At 41.9% G+C, this 24,535-nt stretch overlaps 1 protein-coding gene across 7 annotated transcripts in view; it reads right to left on the bottom strand.

Moving 5' to 3' along the window:
• The window catches only part of arhgap21a (Rho GTPase activating protein 21a), a 107,078-nt gene that overhangs the window by 10,942 nt on the left and 71,601 nt on the right, over positions 1 to 24,535 (bottom strand). For 3 of the 7 annotated variants that reach the window (XM_086306685.1, XM_086306684.1, XM_086306680.1), the window contains 12 exons: positions 21,941 to 22,033; positions 21,017 to 21,095; positions 17,204 to 17,258; positions 13,851 to 13,874; positions 10,450 to 12,418; positions 3,755 to 3,901; positions 3,562 to 3,664; positions 3,004 to 3,040; positions 2,590 to 2,709; positions 1,992 to 2,291; positions 237 to 301; positions 1 to 143 (listed from right to left, as the gene is read on the bottom strand). In XM_086306685.1, coding sequence (XP_086162811.1) covers positions 1 to 143; positions 237 to 301; positions 1,992 to 2,291; positions 2,590 to 2,709; positions 3,004 to 3,040; positions 3,562 to 3,664; positions 3,755 to 3,901; positions 10,450 to 12,418; positions 13,851 to 13,874; positions 17,204 to 17,258; positions 21,017 to 21,095; positions 21,941 to 22,033 — 3,135 coding nt within the window. Of the gene's footprint in view, positions 144 to 236; positions 302 to 1,991; positions 2,292 to 2,589; positions 2,710 to 3,003; positions 3,041 to 3,561; positions 3,665 to 3,754; positions 3,902 to 10,449; positions 12,419 to 13,198; positions 13,554 to 13,850; positions 13,875 to 14,269; positions 15,286 to 17,203; positions 17,259 to 21,016; positions 21,096 to 21,940; positions 22,034 to 24,535 lie in introns of those variants that run through there. The other 4 variants (XM_086306683.1, XM_086306682.1, XM_086306687.1 and 1 more) reach the window with 4 other exon arrangements.

Raw genomic sequence — 24,535 nt, 5'->3', positions numbered from 1 at the left:
CTTTGTGCATGTTCTTCCTCTCCTGCTCAGCTTTGGGTGAGTGTGGGCTTGTTGCTTTGGTCTCTCCTTTCCCTCCCAGCAGCGTCTGCCTTAGCGACTGGCGTGAAGTTCTGGGAGACGGCTCCGTCTTGCTGCCAGTCGGGCTGCATGAGACATGGACACGAAACTTTCAGAGCTTTCCCATGAGCTATGAGACACCTCCCTTCCCCGCTCACCTGCTTTCATGTCACCCTTACCTCATCAAGGTGTTGTACTCTTTGATCTTCCTGCTGATGAGGTCGTGGCTAGTAAAGTCGGCATTCTAAAAAAAGGGAAGACGGAAAAAACGACAGGGCGTGATATGAGACGTGATAACAAATGTTTATGGGAATCTGGTGCAATTGTGCCCTTCAGCCCGGCCTTACAGACTATGACAGATCGTTATATAACCTGCAGCTCTCAGGTGACACAGGGAGGACTGTTAGAACAAAACATTTGGCTGGTTAGGTCCTCAAAAGAGTTTATATTTCAAATACGGGAAGATGCACCTACTTTGTTCTTCATTTCATCTCCAAAATGTCACAAAACATTCCAAAAAGTTTCATCCAACCAAAACTCAAAGAGATTCAGTTTATTCAGTTTTAGTCACATAAATGTTACCCAGAAGTCCAGAAAAAGAAATGAACACAACGAGTCCTGCTGACAGAACTCTGCAGATGAACACACAAATTCAGCTATTTTATTGTCCCTGTGCAACTGAAATGTAACTGTGTCATCCTTAACTGTCACATTTATTTTGAAATCCCGCATATTTAAAACAAATAATTAGAACTAGAATAAGCACCATAATAAACACCATGGAGTCACAAGCTAGCGTACTCCTAGTCCTGATCCCAAGCTCGGATAAATGGGAGGATTGCGTCACGAAGAGCAACCAGAATAAAATCTGTGCCAAATCAAATATGCGGCTCTATCCACTGAGGCGACCCCCTGGGAAATAAGGGAGCAGCCGACAGTACCAAGAATCACATGAATGTTTACAATCGAAAGAACGCGGAAAGAGCACAATTGAGGAAACAAGTAAATACAAATTTGAAGAAAAACTAACTGGTGTGGGGAGTTTTGATGAAACGCCATGCAGAAATTCTGCATTTATGTAGCAAAGATCGTCGCTGCCTCAGTGGCTTTTAGAAAGCCCCTAATTATTAGAAAATATCAATAACTGAGCGGAAAATTAGAGCAGCACTGTATGTGAGAGAAGAGGGTGGCTTATGGATCGCTAATTTGATATTTTCCATTAATATTTTAATTCGATAACTTGAGTAAAAATATTCCAACAGCTCATCTGTTTAAGAAGAAAGTTGTAAATCTTTGTTTAGATTAGAGCTGTACAACACATGTTCTCGCTGAATCTGGAAGCTGTTTTCTGTGCTAAACATTATGAATTTTGTCCGTCTTTTACAGGAATCAAATTCCCGTTTATCTGCTTTTTAAACCCCAGTGTACTCGCATATGTCAGCCTGTAACCCATGCACTGTACTTCATAAAGTTTCAACAAATAAACAGATGCTAATCACACAGCTATGGGTTGAGGAAAATGTCTAAACTTGCCTTGCAAGAAGGTTACATGCTTTAAAAGCTTTGCTCAATCAAAGGAGATGAAAGCTAATGCGCATGAAAGCCCCCGAGGACACTCTTAGTGAGAACTACTGAGCTGCAAGCTGCCAAATATATCAGTAAAAATCGTAAAATTAAAAATGCCAAACCGCTTATTCAACCCGTGACGAATATGATAATATTGGTATCTGTTTTTATGACTTTATCACATCTGAAAACAAAATTTTTCAAATTCTTTCAGTGTTTTTTTTTTCTCCCGAGGAGATGAGCAGAGTCACAGCACTTGGACTCAAACAACTTAACTTTAACTTAATTTGCCTGCTTATGAAAGTTTGGGTCTTGTGACTGCTTTTTGTATAATGACTGTCCCAACAGTTTGAACCTAAGACTCGCACCTCGTCATCCAGGTTGCTGTTCTCCTGTATGACTCTGATCCAGGCCAGCATGTCTTCCCGGTCCTCAGCCTGGAACAGGTACTCGCAGTCCGACGTGGTCAGCCTCAGGACGTTCTTCCGCTTCGTGTCGCTGTAGGAGATGTCAATCAGGCAGGACTTGATGCTGATCGGCAGCGGCTCATCCACTGCTTGGCAGTTGGCGTGTGCTTGGCCCTCCTTTTTGTCTTTGTATAGGCAGAGGTAGTTTCCTCTCAACACGGCGTACATCTGTTTCCACGGCCGCATGCCGCCTCCGACACGCTACATAAAACACGTCATGAAGAAGAGAATAGTTTACAAAGCAAAACAGCAGGAATTCAACCAATCTTAAAAGCACTACTATTGCTTTATAATCACGGTGTTGTGGACAATATGAGACAAGAAAATCTAAACTGCTCAAGCAAGTAAAACAAACAGCAGAGGAAATATAGATAAGATATCATCAAGAAGGAGCTGTTATGGTTAATAACCCAAATTTCGAGCAGGTCAATGGATATAAAAGTGTGTGAGGCATGATTTCTGTGGCACTGTGTGGGTTTTAAACAGAGACGGTGCACACCTTGGCCTTTTCTGTATGAAGCTGCTTAAAATGCAGCAATCCCTCCTTGGTGGCGTCACAGAAGACGTCTGATGAGGAATCTCTCCTTGACCCTGAATCATCCGATGACCTGTCCACAGCCTGAAACGGAGACGAAACCAATGCAAACGCATGAAAGCCCGAAAGGTTTTCAAGTGCAAGACGAGGCGAAAGTGCACCAGTGATATACAGTAAATTAAAAACTCCTTTTAAATGAATCATTTACAAAAGCAGCATGACGCAACTCCCACGGCTCTCCCAGTTTCCACAATATATTCACATTACGGTGAGAGACGTTTATAATGTGGGTGTGAAACAAAGGTTGCATAAATATCTGAGCAGGAAACGCTGATAAAACAAAGAGCCGACAGTGAGCTCATAAAAAAAAAAACTTACCTTCATAAGACTTTTCAGACCAGGTATCAAGGACCGCCTAGACAGAAATGGAAAAAAATGTGAGGGCAGCAGAAAGTATGAGATGTGTGTGAGAATAAGCGTTTAAAACTACATCAAATAATAAAACCTGCTTCAGTGGGATTGGTTCAAACAAAATGTGCTCGTTCTCTTTGGTTTTGGAGTAAAACAGAACCAAAACAACCTCTGACTTTACTGCTTAGGAAAGACAACACCCTCTCTTTCTTGAGAGTGTAAAAGCAAAATTGATCAGTCACAGGAGTAAGGTACCCATAAATCCATCCACTGCCAATAAGCTTTCCAGAAATGTGACCTAACAAGTGATCAGTAAATTGTTAAAACTCTGCACACAGCTGATGGACCCGCATCGGAGTTAAACCCAGAGGTATGTTTCGCTTTTTGTGCAGCGCCATGTTTTTACTACTAAACTGTAAATAATCTACTAAAACCTGCCTTTGTTTGTCCTGTTTTTTTTAAATACAAGACTGATAGTGGCTGTTTTCACAAGTTTTTACATGCACTGTTGTGAGAGCATCTTACCCTTTGCCTTCTTCCCGGTAGTTATCGAGGCCTTCATCGTACGACTTGGAGCGCTCAGTTTTAGAACCAGAATCTGACTCAATAATTGTGAGACGGAGAGAATCTATTAAAAGAGGGTCACATAATTATTTGAAACTGTCCCTTTCTGCGCCAAATTCAGCAGCTGACTAACCCTTTGATATGGAAAACACACCTTGGTCATGTGACAGCTGGCGGCGAATGAGAGGGGACGGAGAAGGGGGGCTGGCTGGGATGGTGGTGATGATGGGAGTTCCAGATATCACGGCTGAGGCGGGGATGTGCGCACTCTCCAGGTCGATGCTCGGACTGGACGGTTCATCTGAGGACAGAAAAGAGGAAACTGAGTTCAGCAAGGCAAGAAAATCATAAAACACTCCCCTGAACATGAAGTATAATAGTCAGAATATATCCGCTAAAAGCTTAAACATACTTAAAAAAGGATCACATGAACACTCAGGCTGGTTTTAAAACATTTCTTAAACAAACTGTAGTAAAATTACAACATGTTAACTAGGTTTTTACCCAAATATTCAACTTTTCATATATTTGACTATTTCACTGGGTGGATCCCTCGGGTTGGTTGCTTGGCTACAGAGTGTCTAACATAAGGACCAGGCTGGCTTTGGAAAACGTAAAATGCGAGCATAAATGTTGGACTTTTAATTGCATTTCTAAGTTTCACAGCTTTTTCTACTAATAAAGATCTCCCCCATTTAAATTCATGCTACACCAAAATAATTAAGTTACAGATTCCTGTAGTTTTACACATTTAATTCTTAAAATGTAAGCTCAAAGAGTGCCGCTGACAGGAGGCTTTTATACAGGTAGCACAACACCTGATCCAGAACTGTAATTAGGATTGGCTTTAAACAACGTGAAAAACTGTGTGCATGTAACCAAAGTAAATGTGCAAACGTATCGTAGCAGTCGTAACCAGATTCCTACTAGCGCCCTGTGCATGGGGCTTGTATTGTAGGCAGCCTGGTAGCTCACCTGGTAGAGCAGATGGTCAGAACCTGCATGCAAAACGGTCACTGGCCAGTTTTGCATAGAGTCAAACTTGCAAAGAAGTCATTAGTAATTCTAGTTTTTCACTGAAGTCCATCTCTTATAAATTATGCAAAGATTCAGTGAAAGTTGTATTTAAATTAGGAACTTCATCATAGATTTTCACTAAGTTTATAATAAGATTTTAAAAGATTTTTTAAAATCACTATTATATTAGGGTAAGAAGTAAAGAAGAACATTTGTGAAACTAATATGAATAAAAGTCAATAATTTATACAGCATAAGAAAAAACATCAAAGACAAAAATCATCATGAAGTTAATAAACTACTGTGACTCAATCAGGCTTATCACAAATGGCAGGCACATCTATGAGTACAGACACAGGCCACTTATTGTTATGAAGCAGCCTGAGCCCGAGGCTCAGAGAAGACAGACATGGTGATGATTCAGGAAGACCTGACAACAAATCAATGATTACATTAAGTCCTCAAAAGTTCACAATTCAGTTTCAAACTGTTCAAGTCAAAAACATGAGGCTCTTCCAGTGTATGACAGAGGTTGCACAACCACAGGAAAGTGAATACCATTAATGGTACACGGCCATAAAGTGTACAGATAAGCTGACGCTGTCACTTAAAGGGAAGAGAGCTGTGACAAACCAACAATTCCAACCATGGCATAATCATGATCCAAATATGTATTTTCCTAACACAGTTAATCTGCTGGAGATGCTAATCATACCACATCTTTGAAATGTATTCAACTTAACTCAATAGGAGCCATAATACTGCAAATTAGAGCAACATTAACCAAGGTCTACGTCATGTCTGCTGTCTCAACTTGAATAAACATTGCAGCAAACCGCAATAAAAAGCAGCGATAAGACGTACGGAGAGAAGACTACATGATGCAGACAGAGACTCAGTCAGTCAGTCAGCTGATAAGCACTTCAGTCCAGATAAGCTGCTACAACCCCTTTCCTTTAAATACACAGATGCAGTACAGTCAGCTTGCATTATATCATCACAGGCGAGACTGTGTCATAATGAGTGATATGCAATATCTGCAAAGCGGCAAACCCTAAAAACAAATTAGGAGACCGGTACAGCGAACAAGTAGTTGCAGAAATGAATCTTATCAGCGAATATGGTGATGAAGAAAGTAGGGCGAGACCACACCGCGGATATTGTTACTGAAAGCTCTCTTTATAATAGTGCAGAGCACAAGTAAATGGTTCAACCAGAGACTTCAAACTTGTCAGGTCATTGTGGCACACCTGAAGGAAAGAATACCTTTTTCAAATTCTTACAAATTCATCTCCAGAAACGTAACTGTCGCTGTTATTTAACTTGAAAAGTGCCCTGACTACAAAAGACAAATAGCTAAAAAGAACAACAGCGAAAAGATCTAAAAGACACAATTTCCTTGCAAACTTTCAGTGGTGCCATTTAACGTGAAACATGTGCTCATTGTAGGGTACAGATTCCTGCTGTGAAACCTCTCTTTCCTCAAACCGCAAAGACATCTCCCATGACACTGCAAACCTCATTTCTGCAAGCAAGCCAGATGCCCATTTGCTTTAATCACTTGTTTATATACCTCTAACTCTGTTTCTGGGAAGATGGTGGCAGCCAGCGAGTTTTAACACGTACAATTACAATTTATTTATTTCACTTTCATACATCAAGACTGATTTGGCTTTAAGCAGGAGAACATGCACCTATCCACATCTAGACAACATGTTTGGTGTCTTTTTGTTTCTGGTCAATATAGTAAATACAAGTGTACGTCGTTTCTGTGGGTACAATAAAGTTCTCATAAAACATCTCTACAGATATGACTTTCATATGGTTTTATTTGTGTTCCGTGTGGAAAATAACAGCATAAACTCATTAACCTTCCAGATCTGTTCCAATATATTTACCAAAATCGTTAGAATATAGGCACACTACATAAAAGCAAATGGTGACTCCAATTCAGTCAGAACCACTGTAGTGAAAAAGCCTGTTACTGTATTTCAGTCTGCAGTAATTCATATTATGCTTCAATCACAACTGAAGTACAAATAAGCCTCTACCGCCTTGTGACTAGGAAAAATCGGTGGTTGCCTGGTAACTGCATCGAATTTTTCTGCTGTCACACACCGATGGCAAGCGATTGGGTCACCACTAATGACTGCAAAGCAATTGGACAGGTTGCCTGATGGGAGGCAACCTGTCTCCAAATAATTGCAGCACAGCTTGGACCGACTGCAATCACTCATAGACAGACTGTCACAGGCTTACTAATAGCTAATTTATTGATGCAGACAGATTGCCAACACAGCAATCAATTTACAGCAAAATACATTTCTGTTTAATGTAAATTTCTCTGCATGCACACAATTTTGGATTTTCACCAATTTCTCACAGCTAATCAATAATTATCACAAATAGATTGCACGTTAATGCCAACTTGACCCCAAATTGACTGACAGCTGACTGACTCCACCTTATTGCCGTTTAATTGCCATTGTTGATGCACCAAAGTTGCTTGGAAGACAACAGCTGACTTCCAAGCAACTAGCTCAAAGTCAACAAGATGCCATGTTCATTGCACATGCTGTGGTCTCCAAACATTAGGCAGTATTGCTCTTTTCTGGGGGGTCCCTACCTTCCCGTGGTAGGTAGCACTGTTGTTATCAAGTAACAGGACTGCAAACTGAGCTCAACTTTTTGACTTGTCAGCAATAAAGCTAGTATTTTAAATGAGGCTCATTTCTTCCTCTGAATCTTGGAAATATGTTGTAGTTCTGATTTTCAAAATAAATGCTTGGACTTCAAAGTACAGAATTCACAAACACAAAGTGGATCTAACAAGTAAATACACTGGAGTCTGGGACAAGTCTGCTGTTGCTTGGAGTAATTTAAAGTGAGAGGAAATGGGATAAATAAACAAACTACCCTCCAACTTTCATAGCAAGATAGAATGAATTTACACACTGCCATCAGTTTCTGTAGATTTAAACAGAGGGGATCCAACTAACCTAGATCTTGTCCAAAGTTATTACATGTGGATTTTTTATGTTTTGGCACTCATCCATGAGGGACTCTGGGAAAATCAATGCAAGAAGAAAGATTCCAGCATGCAGGCTCCAGATGCTTCACATCAAGTAAATAACACGTAAATAGTAAATTAATGAGCTTCAAAGTTACTTGTTGGTTGATTTTGTTATCTTTGGGTAAAAACCACGCTAAACCTCTTTCCATCCTCTATTCTCAGCTAAACTAACTCCATGCTGTTGCTTAATATACAGCAGACTGCCATGAGAGTATAAGCAATATCACACTGCCGTCTCATAACATGATAAAAAAAACAACCCCAGATTGTTCTGATTTAAGGCACATTACTGCTATAGCACCAAGATCTCCATCTAATCTTGATCGAAATGCTGTGAACGAGACCATGAGATGTGAGGGCTGCCTCTGTGAAGTGCTGCTGGAAGAGGATGTGATTAATCCCTGCAGGTTCTAGGACACCAGACAGACACAAGAGCTGCTCTCATTGGATGGTAATGAGTCATCAATGAAGACACAACTGAGGATGCAAGGTCGAGTTCAAGCTTGTCAGCCTCTAGAGTTGTACGAGATTTGGAAAGACAGAAGATGCTTCAAACATTACTCAATAATGTCATTCTATAAACACCTCAACGTGTAAATGCAGCTCTCAGCTTCAGTTCATGAGGAAAAACACAGAAAAAAAAGAATCATCAGAAACATGAGCAGACGTGACATATCGCATGTTTTTCTAGTAGTGTATGTTACATTCTGTTCCCTGCAAAAGAAATACATGAAATAAAATAAACTTTTGGCAGGCAGATAATGTACAGCAGTTGTTCCACTTATTGTTTGGAAGCTTACAATGAAATGTAATTGAAGCAGATTGCTGCAGGAATGCTCTCATTTCTCCGCTATGTCATAGTCCATTAGGACGATACGCTTAGGTTTCTTTCTCTGTGCAACACTGGTGGAAATATGAGATGTTTCAGGGAGTGTGTGTGCGTTTATTGACTTGGAAAGCAGCTCTGTGAGTGCGTACGTGTGCATAGTGTGCACCCTGTGTACTTTTTCTGTGCTGCCCTTTCGGATGCCGAAGGATTGTCTGAATATGTCATGCTTACTGGCAGTACCGTGTCACGTTGTCCCAAGTTCAAAATGCTGAACACAAACATTGCTTAACAGCAGCAAAACTTTTTAAAAATTTAAATTTCTACACTGAACAGTGTCCTTTAAAAGGCAGTTTACCACCAAAACACAGGTTAACTGGATTCATTCTTATTCACACTGAGCAAACCTTGCAGGGAATTCCCCCACCTGATTATGCAATAGTATAGCCATGATGACATTTAGACACAATGTATTTCATTGTAGCAGCAAAAGTGGGGCAACAACGGACAAGCTTAAAGTTGATTTTTAATGCATTTTTCTGATGAAATGCTACAGAAACAGGAAGTTCAGACTAATTTTTTTATTATAATTATTTGGCTTCCATGGTTTTTGGTTATGGTGATATTTATTTCCTTTAAACAGGAAGATACTGAAGGCGTGTCTGCATTTTTGTCCTCAGGCAACCAACAGTGGAGAATATCACTCTCACCACCTTAAACTGTGGATTTTGAAGTGGGAGTGTCATGTGGAAGGAAAATATGTTTCTCACTTTTCATTTGATATCATTTTAAACTTGGGTTTCTAACTGCTAAATATGGAAATTACATGTGAATTAATTATGAATTAATTACTCTTTTTTTAACATTTAATAAATTACAAACATAACCAAAACATGCATGAGAAGGTATCACTGGGTATTATAGATTTTTAAAAAGATTTTATAAAAACCCAAGGAACCCCTGAAATATAGCTATGAGCAAACCAGAGTGTGAACTCAACAGCCCATTACTGCATGATCATTTCACCTACAGAGAATTAAATATGTCATATGTCTTCATCTATTGATCTACAAGAGTGTGTTAAACTACTGATTGTATTTTTACTGTGAAGTTCTGCCTGTCCTGCAAGATTAATGCCCATTGTCATGCATGGCTAACAGTAGCATTCAACTTTTCAATACAAAGCCTTTTATCTAGACTCAGTATTTACACATATATTATTTCAACACTGAAGCATGTCAGTATTTATTTTATGTAAAACCTCTTTTTATTTAAAAATGAACTTGATCATTTATGACAATTAATTTTAGTCACTTAAGTCAAAAGAAGACAGTTCTTCGCATCCCCAGTTATTTATATTTGGTGGCATGGCTCTAGTCTTTCACCTTTCCATCTTTCCTTGATGCATTCATATGTTGAAAACCTAAGACGGGAGAGTAGCAGCAAGGTCCTCGTATAAAAAGGAGCAGGCATCAATGACCACAGACATTATTTAAGTTAGACACAGCATAAATTGAAGAGGTGGGCAGCAAAGCGGCTTGCAGATGAACAGCAGCGGTAAAGCAGCTTATATAGCTTATATAGCTCACCCTATGTAAAATCAGCCAAATCATTAGCTGATGTGAACTCACACTAAGATCATTTGATCTGTCTATACTAATACTATGCTAAACTCTATGCGTAGTGCCAACAGGTGCCAACAACCATCCTCAAATTAACTGCAGTCTGAATTTTCTGCTTCCAAGTTCTGAATGGGGAAATACAGTTTTACCTAATAAGTAGACATGAAAGCAAGATTGTGCCTGATGATTTGATGGCAGCTTTCTGATAGTTGAAGCTTAAAATGAATTCCAGCAGTACTTTAACAAAACAGACTGTTCTTGTGTCAAATTTGTTGCTATAGAAAGAACATATAAAGATAAGGAGGTCTTACCTATGAAGGGGATTGAATCCAGAGAGTCATCCAAGTTGTTGGATCCGGACTTTTGCCGTGTGTCTCCCAGCCTTCTCAGATGCATCTCCCTGTAGCTGTCACTAGACGTCCAGCACATCGCTGCATCTGCAGAGCCTGCTTTCACTAAGTGTGGTGACTTATGAGTCACTCCTCTCTGGTTGTCGTTAACAGCTATTACATAGGACGGAGGGCGAACATGAGCAGTTCCAGAGTTTTTGTCCCTTCTGAGGACCACAACGGTAGCATCAGGTCCTTCAACACCTTCTGCAAGACTGCCGTTAGTCCATACAAGAGAATTAGTGGAACTAGAGGTTTCTTTGACCTTTGGCTTTTGGGTGACAGCTCCATTACTGGTAGAAGCACTGCCAGCACTTTGTAGTTGTCTCTGCGTGGGCAGTTTAGACGAAGGACCAGAGCAAGAGGAGGATCTGGCTGCTAGCCCCGCCTCTGACCTGCTCTCTATTTTCAGACTGTCAGCCCTGGACCTGAGCTGCAGGTGCAGAGGGGAGGAGTAGCCCATATGGTTGCCCATGATGTTAGCTCTTTGGTCTTTTAGAGGGTCCATGGGTTTAGTGGAAGGTATAGCAGGTGAGGCGTCTGAAATGGCATTTTTGACAGGCAGACGTGACGGCCTCATTATGATGCCATCTGTCCTCGATGGTAGTGCAGAATCTGTTGTACCTTTAGTAAACACAGGAGCTGCTAGAGGCGAGTTGGAAAATCCCTGTCCTTCTTCCTCTTGTCCAGTGAGACTCCTGTTTAGATGAGGTAAAGCCCTCAACTCAGATCCCTGCCTGCTAGCCCTGGCTTCCTCTCCCTGACCCAGCTGAAGCCTGTCCTCCACTCCCAACCTGTCTCCAGAGAGACGCCCACCTAGCTCTCCGGGATGCTGACCCAGGTAATCACAAGACCGAGCACGAGGTTTGGTGACTCCTGTTGGGGTTGAGAAAGGCAGAGCATCCTGTGAAGCGCTACGAGGCCAGTTCCTAGTTGTTATCGTCCTCTCTGCCCCGCCTCCTAGCCTCTCCTGGGAGGCGCTGCGTAAAGGAGCTGTCACTGCAGCACCTTGACTACCTGTATCCACCCCACGGTCACTGGATGCACTCCTGCGTCTAACCTGGGATTCCAGTGCCCCTCTCTGACTGGCAACGGGAGGAGATGTTGTTCGTTGCTGGGTGTAGACAGAACTAGAACTGGAAGCTGCACGCAAGGTGTCCAAGCGTTCCTGGATGGTGCGGCAGCCATAACTGTGCAGTCTTTTGGCATCAATATAGTCCTTATAGGTGGTGTAGTTTTTCCAGTCAATGTTCTGGTGAGGGGAGGTGGAGGGAGCTGTGGGAGAGGGTGAGTAGTGGTTGGCGCTGGGTGAGATGGCAGTGGAGAACGTGTCCTGCGAGGCCCGTCCAGGTGGAGATAAGGTGTCAGGATAGATTCCAGGTCTAGAAGTTGAGGAAGGGGGGTAGACTGGCATTTCTGTGGTGCGTGAGGAGGGGTACTGTAACTGAGCGCTCCCAGGGACTGAGGGAATAAGGGGTCTTGGTCGGGCCGAGCCAGAATCTGTTGTAGGACCATACCGGTTTTCCTCAGTCCTGTGGCTGGGTCCAGCCCGGGCCACCCGAGACCCCCTCTCGATCTGATCAGGGGGCACTGTCCTCACATTGTCATTACAGACACACACCACTGTCTGAGACTTTGACGTCTGCTGGGGAGGAGAAGGAGGAACAGGAATTTCCACCCGATAGCTCTTCTCTGTGGCGCCCCCTCGCCTCCCTGGTCCTTGAACTGGCCCTCTGGGAGTCTCAGTGACAGTGACAGGCTCTGATGACTGAGCCATGCCTGCAGCCTTGACTTCTATCCGTGGGTAACATATGGGAGGGGGCTCAGGGATATTCTGGGCATTTCCGCTGTATGCCTCATTTCCTTTGAGGTATGCATCCTGGGAATACGCCTGCAAGAGATTATAAGAAATTATATCACTTTGGTTGCAGAGAGGTTTAAGAGCTAAACCAATCCCATCACATCCACAGAGATCAACCTAACCAGAGAACAGATATTTTAAACTCTCTTAAAGGACAAGCATGGAGTGGGAAGTGCTGTAGAGTTGACACAACAACACTTGACACAAATATAACTGGTGCAGACGCATTTCCAAAAATATCCAAGAATACAAAGAGTGGGATATCCATTTTTGCCCTGTCATCTCATTTCTCAAGCAGTATTGCTAAAGATGCATTTACAACCACATCTCATATTACACCTCCACTGCCATTTCAGCCACAATAGCATGTTCCTATAGAAATACTACATCTGCAGTACAAAAACATTGTAGCTCAAGTTACAAAACTGGAGAAGGGCTCGTAATCCACAAGTGTCATTTATTGACAGGAGTCTTTGTATGAGCTGACAAGATTATCAGAAAGTCAAACACTGCTGCATACCCACAGCAAACTGGACGTGACAGATGGGACAACTGGATTGATCCCGTCTATACCACTAAATGAATAGCACGCCATTTCTTCAAATCAAACACAGCTCTGCTCAAAGTTTCTCAATTCTTTTTCTAGGAGACGGCAAACAAATGTTGCAGCCTAAACTCCTCTGTAAAAAAAAGAAACAAGTGGGAAAAGGAGGCTGCCAGAGAGGGCAATAAGTAGAGAAAGAAAGCTGGAAAATCCAGAATAAACCCTCAGAGTCTGAGTGAGGATTAATCTGGCAGGGGCTTACCCACCTTTGGTACCGAAGAGTGTGCCCTGAGGCATGAGGAGAGGGTGAACGGGGGTCTCCTCTGTCTGCCGTTGGCAGCTAACGTTACTTCTGTCAGCATGGCTTCACAATTCTACAGTCACTGAAGCCACCGAGGTACTTTCCGTGATAAAAAGTTAAAGAAAAACACTTTGTTTTGCCACAGATGGCGTCAGGAAAAAACTCCTGGCTGCATACTGAACAGACTGTATTTCCACATCCTTTCAGCACAGACGTTCTTGAGAAAATGAAAGGGAGAGAGTTGTGGCGTTGGACTTTAATCGATTGCACTCTACCTGAGGTGTCAGATTACAGCTGCATTAACAGTAACAGCACTACCTCAGCTGCCGGGTGCCTCCCTCTGAAACTACGTTCAATCCAAGAGAAGTCAATTTCCTCACCGTGGAAAGCACAGAGGGAAATTTAGAAGGTCTGTTGACAGACGATTTCAGGGCATTTGTTTATCCTTTAAACACATCTTTCCCGTCCTACCCTTAACCTACTTATCAGGGTAAGAGAAAAACACCCTGCTCTACCTGTCCTACCACTGCAAACACAATCTCAAGACAAGGGGAGATCTTTCATAAGAGGTGAAGGAAAGTGGAAGATGAGAAGATTAGTATGATTTCCCTTCTTACCAGAGCAGTGATATCCCTGGAAAACTGCAGTCCACAGGTTAGATAAATGGAAGCAGAGAGAGAAAAAAGGAAATAAAGAGAGTAAACAGGTAAGAATAAAGAGATAAAGAGGTACCAACGATAGACTTCGGCAAAAGCTAAAAATACATCTCGCTGTAGGAAGGCTGAACAGAGGCATCACGGTCAGTCAAAGTGGAAAAATAAGAATTGAAAAGAGCGCAGCTGCCCATTTGGTGTTCGTCTTAGACCTGAATACCTTCCTGAGCCTCGTTGTTTGTCCCCATTATTTCGTCCCCTCACCTTCCTCCGCCTCCACCACACAGCACAGTCGCTGTCAGAACACACTGGCAAATATATTCTGCTGGCTTTTTCTCCTTCTACATACTCTGCATTTCTTCCCTTTGCTCTGTCACTCTCACCTGCTCACTGTGGTAACGCCCCTCCCTTGCCCTTCCTCGCCGGCTCCTGGAGCATTTCGTCGCCCTTGTGTGTTACACTCTCTCCACACTTGCCTCTTTCCTCGTCTTCCCTCTGATCTGTCAGATGCTGCACTGTCAGATTTTTTTTTTTTTTTTTTTTGCTCTTTTGGGTGAGCACCCTTACTTGCCTGATCTGCACCAGCTTCCGCCTTGTAAACAGAGCACTGAGGGGAGTCAGCTGACTGCAGCTGCACTCCCTCCGGTTAGGACTCAGTATCTCCCAAAACATATTTACTGGTACTTGTGTTGCCGCTTCAAGCTCCTTTTATCTTATGGAAACAATATTAGATCGAGTCTTCTCAATCTTGTCAATATGAGCTCCACATGAATACCAGAAATTTCATATATTTCCGTTTTATGGGATAGAATCTAATGCACAAGATCAAATATTAAATATGGAATGAGAACTATGAGCTTGTTTATTCACATTTCACTTTTATGTAGGGGCTCATTCTAGATTTTAAATAGGTCAGATTGTTGTGAACTGTACATTAAAATGGTGAAATTAACTCTGATTGTTGTTTTCCTCCATGAGGAGAAACAGCTAATTGCTTCCTTTGAATCCCTTGTGAGCTCTGATTCATTCCAAAAGGCCAAAAGCAACTTTCTGTGGCTTTTTGGTGAGCTGAGGCCAAACTAACAAGCTATGTGAGGAATTTAGCAACACGGTGGGATCTGACTCAGCTCTCTGCTTCAACGGTGATTTTCCCAAGCAGAGGTGAGAAACGTGTGGCGACTGGTTTGACACGGCTTTGCAATGTTATCGTCTGGGGTGCTCTGGACCCTGACTGATGCCGTATGCTGGTTGTTTGCGTCACTGAGCTCCTCAGGCTGATCGGTATAAACTCGCGGAGCTGCGGCACGAAACCCGGCTAGGCGGCGTTCCTATTTGCTGGTTTTACTCCTGGCTTTTTGAAAACTAGCCCACCCACATGGGACAATCAATACAAGCTTTAAGTATAAGAACAACCCTTAAGAAACACTGCATAGAGTGGGTGGTTAAACATTGACTCAACACTGGAATGATTACTAGAGTTCCTCCACAGTGGATTAATCATGTGACTACAAACTGCAGCCTGTAAATCCCTGCTAGTCTTGACTAGCTAGCCATAATCAGACGTTAACGACACATTTTTCTCATTATAAGATGTTTTCTCCTGATGCTCAAATTGATGTAAATATTTGTTTTATTTAAAAACGTAAATAAAATAATAAATTATGGTGTAATTGTCATTAATACTGTACTGTGGCGCCATATGACATCTGAGGTCATCATACTTGGTAAACCCTAACACAACCCTAACCCTTTCATTTGGAGAAAGGTAAAACAGACTCTTTTAGATAAAAATGTGAATAGTTTTTGACGTGTGCCAGTCAGAATGATTATTTTAGTTGTTTATTGATTGCAAAGACTAGCAGAATATTTTAATGAAAACAAAACTTGTGTATTCTGTTTGCCTGGGTTATGCATGATTTGCATCTATGCTGAATCCATGTAGAGGCCACCAAGTAACCTATGCAAGTGGCCAGTGCTGTTGCCAGCATTGTGCCACCAACACACTAGTTGGTTCTGGAGTTTCTCTATTTGAATGGATCCATTGTATTCCAGTCAAGGTGAAAAATGAAGATAAACCGATGATGGTACTGAACAGGCCAATCACAGTCTTTACAGGCTGCACTGATGCAGCGCAGTTAGTTTCTAAGAGTCACGGCGTCGGGTTTCAGAAAGGTTTGTGGTCACAGCGTACCTCCGGCATAGATTTAACTCAGAAGCTTAGATCCCACTTTAGAGTCACAGACCTCAGAGGGTTAGGCAAAACAGCATAATTTGCAGCCAGTAACATGGTAAATGGCCTGTATTTATATAGCGCTTTACTAGTCCCTAAGGACCCCAAAGCGCTTTACATATCCAGTCATCCACCCATTCACGCACACATTCACACACTGGTGATGGCAAGCTACATTGTAGCCACAGCCACCCTGGGGCGCACTGACAGAGGCGAGGCTGCCGGACACTGGCGCCACCGGGCCCTCTGACCACCACCAGTAGGCAATGGGTGAAGTGTCTTGCCCAAGGACACAACAACCGAGACTGTCCAAGCCGGGGCTCGAACCGGCAACCTTCCGATTACAAGGCGAACTCCCAACTCTTGAGCCACGATCGCCCGTTGTCTGCTTTGGAGTCTGGACACCAAACTGACAATTTAAAGCAACTGTTTGGCTACATGGCAAGCATCTGTGGAGCTGCTGCAAGAAAAATCTGACAAGTAAAGTTTTCTCTGGCTCCAGCTGCACAGTGGAGAGCCACAGAAAATGAATCTAAAAGCAAACTTCAAGAATGATCTTGTCTGTAGCCAGCATTTTGAAAGGGATGATGAATGTGACTATTGTTGGATAAAAAAATTCCTTACTGAGTCATATTTGTTCATTGAGCCGGGAAACCAGGTGCAACCAAGGTAATGCTTTTGTATATTGCTACACAGGTTAGCTGACTATACGTTACTGTATATACCCGACTGTTTGACACAATCACAAGCAAAACAGTGACAGCGAACAAAGTAAAATACTGTAAAGTATCTCATTGAGTCTGGTTTGTTTGACACATCCAGAGCATTTTTCTTCAGCAGAACAAAGGTGATTATTTAATGTAATTTCAAAAGATTAACAGGTTAAGTTTTAGTATGCCTGCACACATACTGCACGATGGATGGAATGAAGAGACAGACATTTTAATGTCAACATAAGTGAAAATTAATTATAGCCATTCATAACCTAATCCTAGAGTCTTAAAAGCTGCTCTCCAGTTTTACAACTGGGGATTATCTCTTTAGATGTTTGTGCACTTGTGGTATTTACAGATAAACAAATGCTTACCAGCTGCAAAATGTCCTCATCCTTTGGCATCACACAGAGTTCCAGCAAGGCATCACTGATGGATGATAAACATAAGAGAGAGAGAAAGACAGAGAGAGAAACAGTTATAACATAGACCTCAAGGACGTGTGAACATTTCTCGTAAGAAATGGCCAGGTGACATATTAAAGGAAAAAAAAACTTGACTCTTAACCACTGCAGTGACAGGGTTGGGTGTCTTTGTTATGCCATTGGGGGCATTTCAATGGCAAACTTTGGATTGTAATGTGATTGGTATCTTCTAGAATGAGAACCTGGGCCAGGCCACACCAGCAGGACATACATTAAAGGGCTGAATGACTAAAGTTTCAAAGCAAATGTTAAATGAGATCTCAACCCAACTGAACATCTCTGGGAGATGTTGGACTCATCAGATTAAGGTCTCGCCATGTCTGCATTAGAGATGGACCGATCCGATATTACGTATCGGTATCGGTCCGATACTGACCTAAATTACTGGATCGGATATCGGAGAAAAATAAAAAATTTAATCCGATCCATTAAATATCACGAAAGCACCTCACAAAACTTGCAACACGCCGTAACTCACCTCAGAACGTTAGCAGTCGGAGCAGTATGCATCAGGTGATAGAGCGGCTGTGGCATGCGGGACCTGTCGGTGGTCTGGATAGCATTTGGAGCTTCGCTAGCAACCCGGCATTTCATCTCCGACAAAGTTATCCCCGAGAGAAGTAAAGCAAGTGTGTAAGTCCATCTCTGAATGTTTGTAAAGCATTCCTGCGTTAAGCTTACCAAACGATATATGGAGCGACTGCTTCTTCTGGCTGCTACTTCAATCATGAAACTGCTTAACGATCAGCTGATCGGCTTTTCTGTCGCCAGTCCGTCTCTCTGGTTTGTTTTTGGCCCACTTTGCACCAGAAAGAGGAAACCATCGGCTGAACAACAGCAGCACGTTTAAGCTTGATAAGCTGCTGTTAGAATTTATTTATTATTACTTTCTACTCGAGGATCTTTTTCTACGTAGCTGACGGCTGGTAACTGTGCAGGGGCGGATCTAGCAAAGTTTAACCAGGGGGGCCGATAGGGCATGAACAGGGAAAAGGGGGCACAAAGACATACTTTTCTTTCTTATTCTCATTTAAAATGTCTAGCTTTTAATAAATAATTATCCGAATCTTACACCCAAAGTTTTAATTTGATGTAAAATGAATAGAAGTCCATTACTGTATATAGTAACTATTAAGTCTAATATATATACCCTAGTAAGCTATAGTACTTTTTCCTTTGGGAAGGTACCATCTGTGCAGTCTGCAATTTTGTTGAAGAAAGATGTTGAATCTATTTAATATTTCTTGAAAAATAATTGATTTCTGTGCATTTTTTTTCACACTGCATCAAATTAAGGTTGATTACGTTGATTAAGCATCATGAGGTGGAGTGTGAGGGGTGGTTCCCTATTTTTTATTTATTTATTTTTGTTGTTGCTGGGAATTGGAACCCTATTAGTTAGGTTGCTTAATATTTACGCTAAGTACTCTTTAAAATACCAGAATAGGGAGGATGGTGTAGGTTTAAGTTTATTAGATTGATCAGTATTGCTGAACTATGAAATATTTTTTTTTTGCATATAGGTATAACAGAATAGCTTTAGTGTAGTTGTTGTTTTAAACTTGAGTATGAACTTATACAAAATGCAGCAAGATATTTAAAAAAAACAGTTTTGTTGATTAAAAAACATTATATCGGATTCATATCGGTATCGGCAGATATCCAAATTTATGATATCGGTATCGGACATAAAAAAGTGGTATCGTGCCATCTCTAGTCTGCATGTGCTGATGCGTGGATGACTCAGGTCTGCTGTAGCTGTGCACTGTCACCAGAAGGAAGAGTCAAAAATATGAGGGCTACTCTTATTTGTGTTGTTATTTCTGAAGCAGGGATGTTAAACTCATTTCACTTTATGAGCCAAATACACCCCACTTTGATCTTAAGTTTATGTTAATTCAAATAAAATGTCTGGATTGGAGTCTTTTCTGGGCCACGGGCCTTATGTTTCACATTCCCGTTCTTCTTTTTTCTGGTTCACCTCCCGAGCTTGTTTGTACAACATTGTCCTTTTTTGTTTTTTCAAAGCACCACACTGAAAGTCCCTTTGACTAACAGAAAGTGTGCGTAAACGTCAAAGCATCTGCCGGGAAGCACTCATGGGCTTAGCTGGAAAGTGTCTCAAAGTGTGTGAGGCTGTTAAGCTGGGCACTGGGATTGGTCTATTAAGAATGACGTGAAACCGAATGTTAAAAACAACATGTGCTGCTATTTAGATTGTTTTTTCCACATTTCTTCCTCTCCCTGGTGAAGCCTGCTATCATTCTCTTTCCTGTTCCATTTCAAACATTCACCATTCTTGGGAGGACTGCATGCAAGTGTTTCTCCAAAGCATCTGCATATTACAGTCTTTCTCTCTCTAAGTGCAACCAAAAAGTCATGCAAGCAAACACAAATGCAGGGCCTCATATTCTGCATGAGGCAGCACTCTCCAAAATCATAACGGTGTTGCCACAGAGTAACAGAAACTGGCATTTTCCCAACTGTAGTTTGTTTACTTTGGTCTGAATCAGCTGATAAATTTGTAAAACTCTAGATGTTTCCCATTTTTTGGTTTCTTTTAATAACACTAACAATAAAAACTACATGAGAATGTTGAGTCCGCTTATTGGCCACATGTGTCGGAGACGGGAGAAACAAAAATCAATCAATATGGAAGCGTACCTTGTTGCTTGTCTAAGCGAGCTCTTTAAATTTATGGCCAGTTGCCAAGGTTATCATACTCAGCATACTCGGGGCGATTACCTGGAGGACTACGTAACCCTGCGCTGACGGATGCTCCACGCCAGTCCGTTAATCACCTCTCTGTGGTAACTAGACTCCCGCGAAAGCGTTGCGCTAATGTTTTATTGGAACTGCGTTAAACCTGCCTTCTTGTGTTTAAGATTTCGATCCGGCGTCCAGTGTCTGCCACCTGCCTGTCCTCCTGCTCGATTGGATCACCCGGTGCTTCATCTGGCCTCGTCACTAACTCCACAAATTCCCTTTTCACGGACCTTCCCACTTCCCTCCCGAGCCCCACGGTCCCACTCCGAGTGTAAGCCCGCTACTCTAACCTTGTCTTGTTGTGCTCCCCAGCTTCCCGGCTCACTAGTAATCTTCTCCCCTTTCTGTTGCAGCCTCCCACGGTCCCGATTCCGGCTTCCCCGTGTCATTTGTTTCCCCGGGTTTTTTAGTTCCTTATTTGCTCCTCTGGTTTTCCCGGGCCGCCTTTTGTTATTTACAGTAAAGTGTCCTTTCCTGCTAACACTTGAGTCTGCTTCTGGATCCTTTTGTGCACACGCACCTCGGTGCATGACGACAGGAAACATTTCACTTAGACTAGGTGGGCCAGACTGGGGTAAGATCACGTTTTCATCATAAATGGAGATCATGAAAAAGACTGTTTTTTGGTCCACAACACAGTGCCCCAATCAAAGTGCACCAAAGAGGATAAAAGAGTCAGACTTTGATTTATGCTAGTATTCTTTTGTCACGTCTCTGTACATCTTTTCACAGCTAAATGTAACACGTGGATGTGAAAGCATGTGGGCTTTCTCTGAGAAGGAAACTCTCTGCTAAAAAGGAACATGTTTCCCAACATCTCTAACTCCTTTCCCATCAATAAGCCACAAACATTTATGAAAGGATTAGATCTTGTGAGTCATTCAGGCTTTTTGTTTTCCCTCAAAATGAATCATTAACTGAAACGTGCAATCTTACCTGTTCTGGATCAAGGCTATGACTTGAGAGTATGTCTTCCCAATGATGCTCTCTCCATTCACCTTCACTATCCGATCCCCTGGGCAGAAAAGAAAAAGAATAGATGAAAGAGCAGCACGTGTTTGTGCTCTGAAAAATGATCTGAAATCACAGTCAACGTGATTATTGACTGAAGAAACCACGATGGAGTGACTCCTTCCAGCACAAACACACATTTGTGTTCAGATCAAAGGAGAATCGTAATACCAGCGCATGTTTATGTATGTAAAAACCCCATGTTAGGACCTATCTCCAAGTTTTCTGAAGATGGCCATCATACAGGAAGAGAGGGGAGGTGAGTTTAGGAGTGAAACTAAATAATTGTGGGAAAATACCACTTGCTTGTCCCAGGAGGAGAGCGAACAGATAAAGGCAGGCAGCTTTAGACGGCTTGTCTGGACCGCTTTACATTTCCTGTAAAACAACGTGCTAACCTGGCAGTAATTCTGGCAGCAGTAAGCCATCACCTAAATTCCAGGGAAACTGTAAAGAGCAGGAGCTGATCCATGCTTTCACCAAAAAGGGGATATTTTTATGTTCGCTGATTAAAATTAGAACTGATTCCTGTTTTGATAAGACAAGAAAAAAAGTGGGAGATGTACAAAGACAAATTTAAGGAGAGGTCAGAATAACAGCGTGCATATTACACTTTGCTCAACCCCCCACGAAGGAGCCATCTGTTATTTTGTAACCTCATATCTGTTTTGCCTGGCAGTTTACAAGGAAGTGAGTTACCTACAGTACAGACGTGAAGAAATCTTGGCATAGAAAAGCACTTTGAGGTCAGATATGAGACAGGCAGAGTTAATCAGATCTGCCGGTTATTACACTGTGTGTGTGTTAATGTGACTGTGTGTGTGTGTGTGTGTGTGTTTTTGTGTGTACCTGTACAGAGTCCAGCTCCGTGGGCGGGACCTCCCTCCTTCACTTGCTTGACGAAAATCGTGTCCATTGGCTCCAGACGATTCCTCTGTCTCCCTGGCAACCAGAGAGTGAGAGAGAGAGTGAGCACACATGCAGAATGGCGATTGGTCACACAGTTAGGAAAAGCAGCAGCAGTGGAGTCATAACTAGGCCAAATTGCATTGGGAGAATTTAACAGCTTCAATATTCTGCTGATGATGCTGATTATTGCATATTTCCCCTTTGAAGCCCTGAAATGATGTAAATGCACACAGTTTGTAGCAAAAACACGAAGTCCAAGGAAAGTATAGAAAAAGGAGAGTCCATAAATTTTAGACTGTTGATAGATGATGACTTGCAGAGTTTTTTTTCCTGTCTCAAAGAGTTCTTTTTTGAAGGTGATTGTGTACATGAGTATGACTGCTACACATACACTTTATGGATAAATATACTGGGCCACCTGTACTGGGAGCTGCTAAGCTTGGGAAACTGATACTACAAAGGTTCTGGCGAACCGTTTTTGTGCTGATGTCAATGCCAGAGGAGGTTTGGAGCGCTACAGTTCAATTTATTTAGCAGCTTTTACACACTTTTAACACTCTGCGATTCCCGCTCTGCAACTTTATGCGGTCTGCCACTTCATGGCTGAGTTGCTGTGGTTCCTAAACACTTCCCCTTTGCAATAATACCACTTACAGTTGATGAATGAAAAGCTAGCGCAGAATACATTTCAAGAACTGACTTGTTGCAATGGTGGCATCCTGTTACAGCACCACGCTCAAATTCAATGAGCTCTTTGGAGAAACCCATTCTTTCATGAATGTTTGTAAAGGCAGACTACATGACTGGGTGCTCGCTGCTATGGGACTGAAAATTCAAAAGTTTAAGATGTATACCCCAATATGTTCATATTGAGTATAGTTAGGGCAAAGGATAGTCTGTGCATTCTCCTGTTATTTGTGAGAATACCTACTTAGTAAAGATAACTTTACTCAGGAAAAACAGCTTACAAAAATAGAAAAAGAATCCAATGAATAAAGTTGGAAGGTTCAGTAGTGATAAAAATCACTTCCATCAGAACTAAATATTTGGAAAAATTTTCAGCCATTTTCATTTTTCCTCTTGTCCAAAGGAAACACCTGGGTTTTCAGTCAGTTTAAAGCAGCAGAGATTTATTTTGCTCTTTCTTTACTTTAAAAGTCGAAATGCAACAAAATAAGTGCTGTTAATATATAATCAAGTTGCCTGCTGTCACCAGATGTTGTATTTTGGGTGTTTTTCACTATCTTACTAAACATGCTGCAGCTAACAGTTAGTCAGCTGTTTGGTGAATGAGAAAAAACTTTCATTGTCATATGCACTGTCACAGAGGGTTTCAATTGTCCTTAAAGTCCAAGGTCAGATCTTTTGTTGTTTTTCTTATCAGTAATTCAAAAAACAAAAGGAAATGCATTGAATTAAATTAAAACAATGAAAAACATATTACAAGCTAGGATTAAATAGCTAAAATGTTTGATATCTGCTCAGAAAATAGCCAAACAGGTTAATTTTATTACATTAGCTAACACTGAATGACGCCTTATTTTCAGTTCTGATCAGTGTTGCATTTTCAAACTTAACACACCGACTTCTTTAGCAGAGCTACACAGAAAAATATATTATTTCACATCTCAAAATGTCATCATCATAACATCCAAACACTGTGCATCAGTTCACATCCTTTCACTGGCTAAGGACAGCGAGGGGAGGTCACAGGATGCTGACATGGCTGCACGCGAACAAGCCACAAAGGAGGTCACTTTCATATGGCAGAGGGAAAGCTACCACAGCATGCCATGTGACGTACAGTGAGGCAGGCTAGTGGAGAAAACGTAGCTGATTAAGGATCAATACTATCATATTTCAAACATATTCAGACAGCATCTATCTAAAGGTATAGCCAGCAGTTATCCTTGTGTGTAATGAAGATAATAACTGTCTTTAACTGAGCCCATTAAGCCACAATCTCAGTTAACATCGGCTGCCTTTGAGAGCCCACGGGCTTTGCGGAAGTGCAACATCAGAGCATCCCCACTGTTCTTCCCTCAGGGAACGCTGACGACCGTGCCCTGCTTTGAGTTCACACATGCATTTACTAGCCAGAGGTTACTCTGACAGTCGGTGTGTTTTAGAGCTCTGAACAGCTGGACCGGAGCAGATGTTGCTAAAGAAAAACTTCAAAGATGAGGAAACATTCACTTAGTTTACACATGTGGGTCTGGGATCCAACTTGTAACACTGTGTCCCTTTTTTCCTAAAATCATGACTACATCCAGACTGCATGCATTTAATGTCGAATTCCTGCTGGGAGGAACCACAGAAATGTTTCCAGAAGAGCCCGTTGTAATGCAAGTGTGTCACCTTAGTCGTCCTCTTTCCCTGCAAGCCAGCATGTTCAATGTTTATACCACTGCCTCCCTCCTGTGGCTGAATGTGTTACTGCAGGAAATTAACATCCATTATACTGGAGGTTTATAATATTTACTAAAAGGAACAGCATCTGCTGATAAATGTTGTCCCTTGTATGTTCTGGTTTAT

Source organism: Aulonocara sp. 'chitande type north' Nkhata Bay, linkage group LG9 (assembly GCF_057382095.1).
Source record: "Aulonocara sp. 'chitande type north' Nkhata Bay isolate Kocher_YH1m ecotype deep benthic linkage group LG9, A_spYH_male_GT1.1, whole genome shotgun sequence".
Lineage (NCBI taxonomy): Eukaryota > Metazoa > Chordata > Actinopteri > Cichliformes > Cichlidae > Aulonocara > Aulonocara sp. 'chitande type north' Nkhata Bay.
Note: the sequence above shows the minus strand (reverse complement) of the source record. Positions and strands in the feature narration are given on the sequence as shown.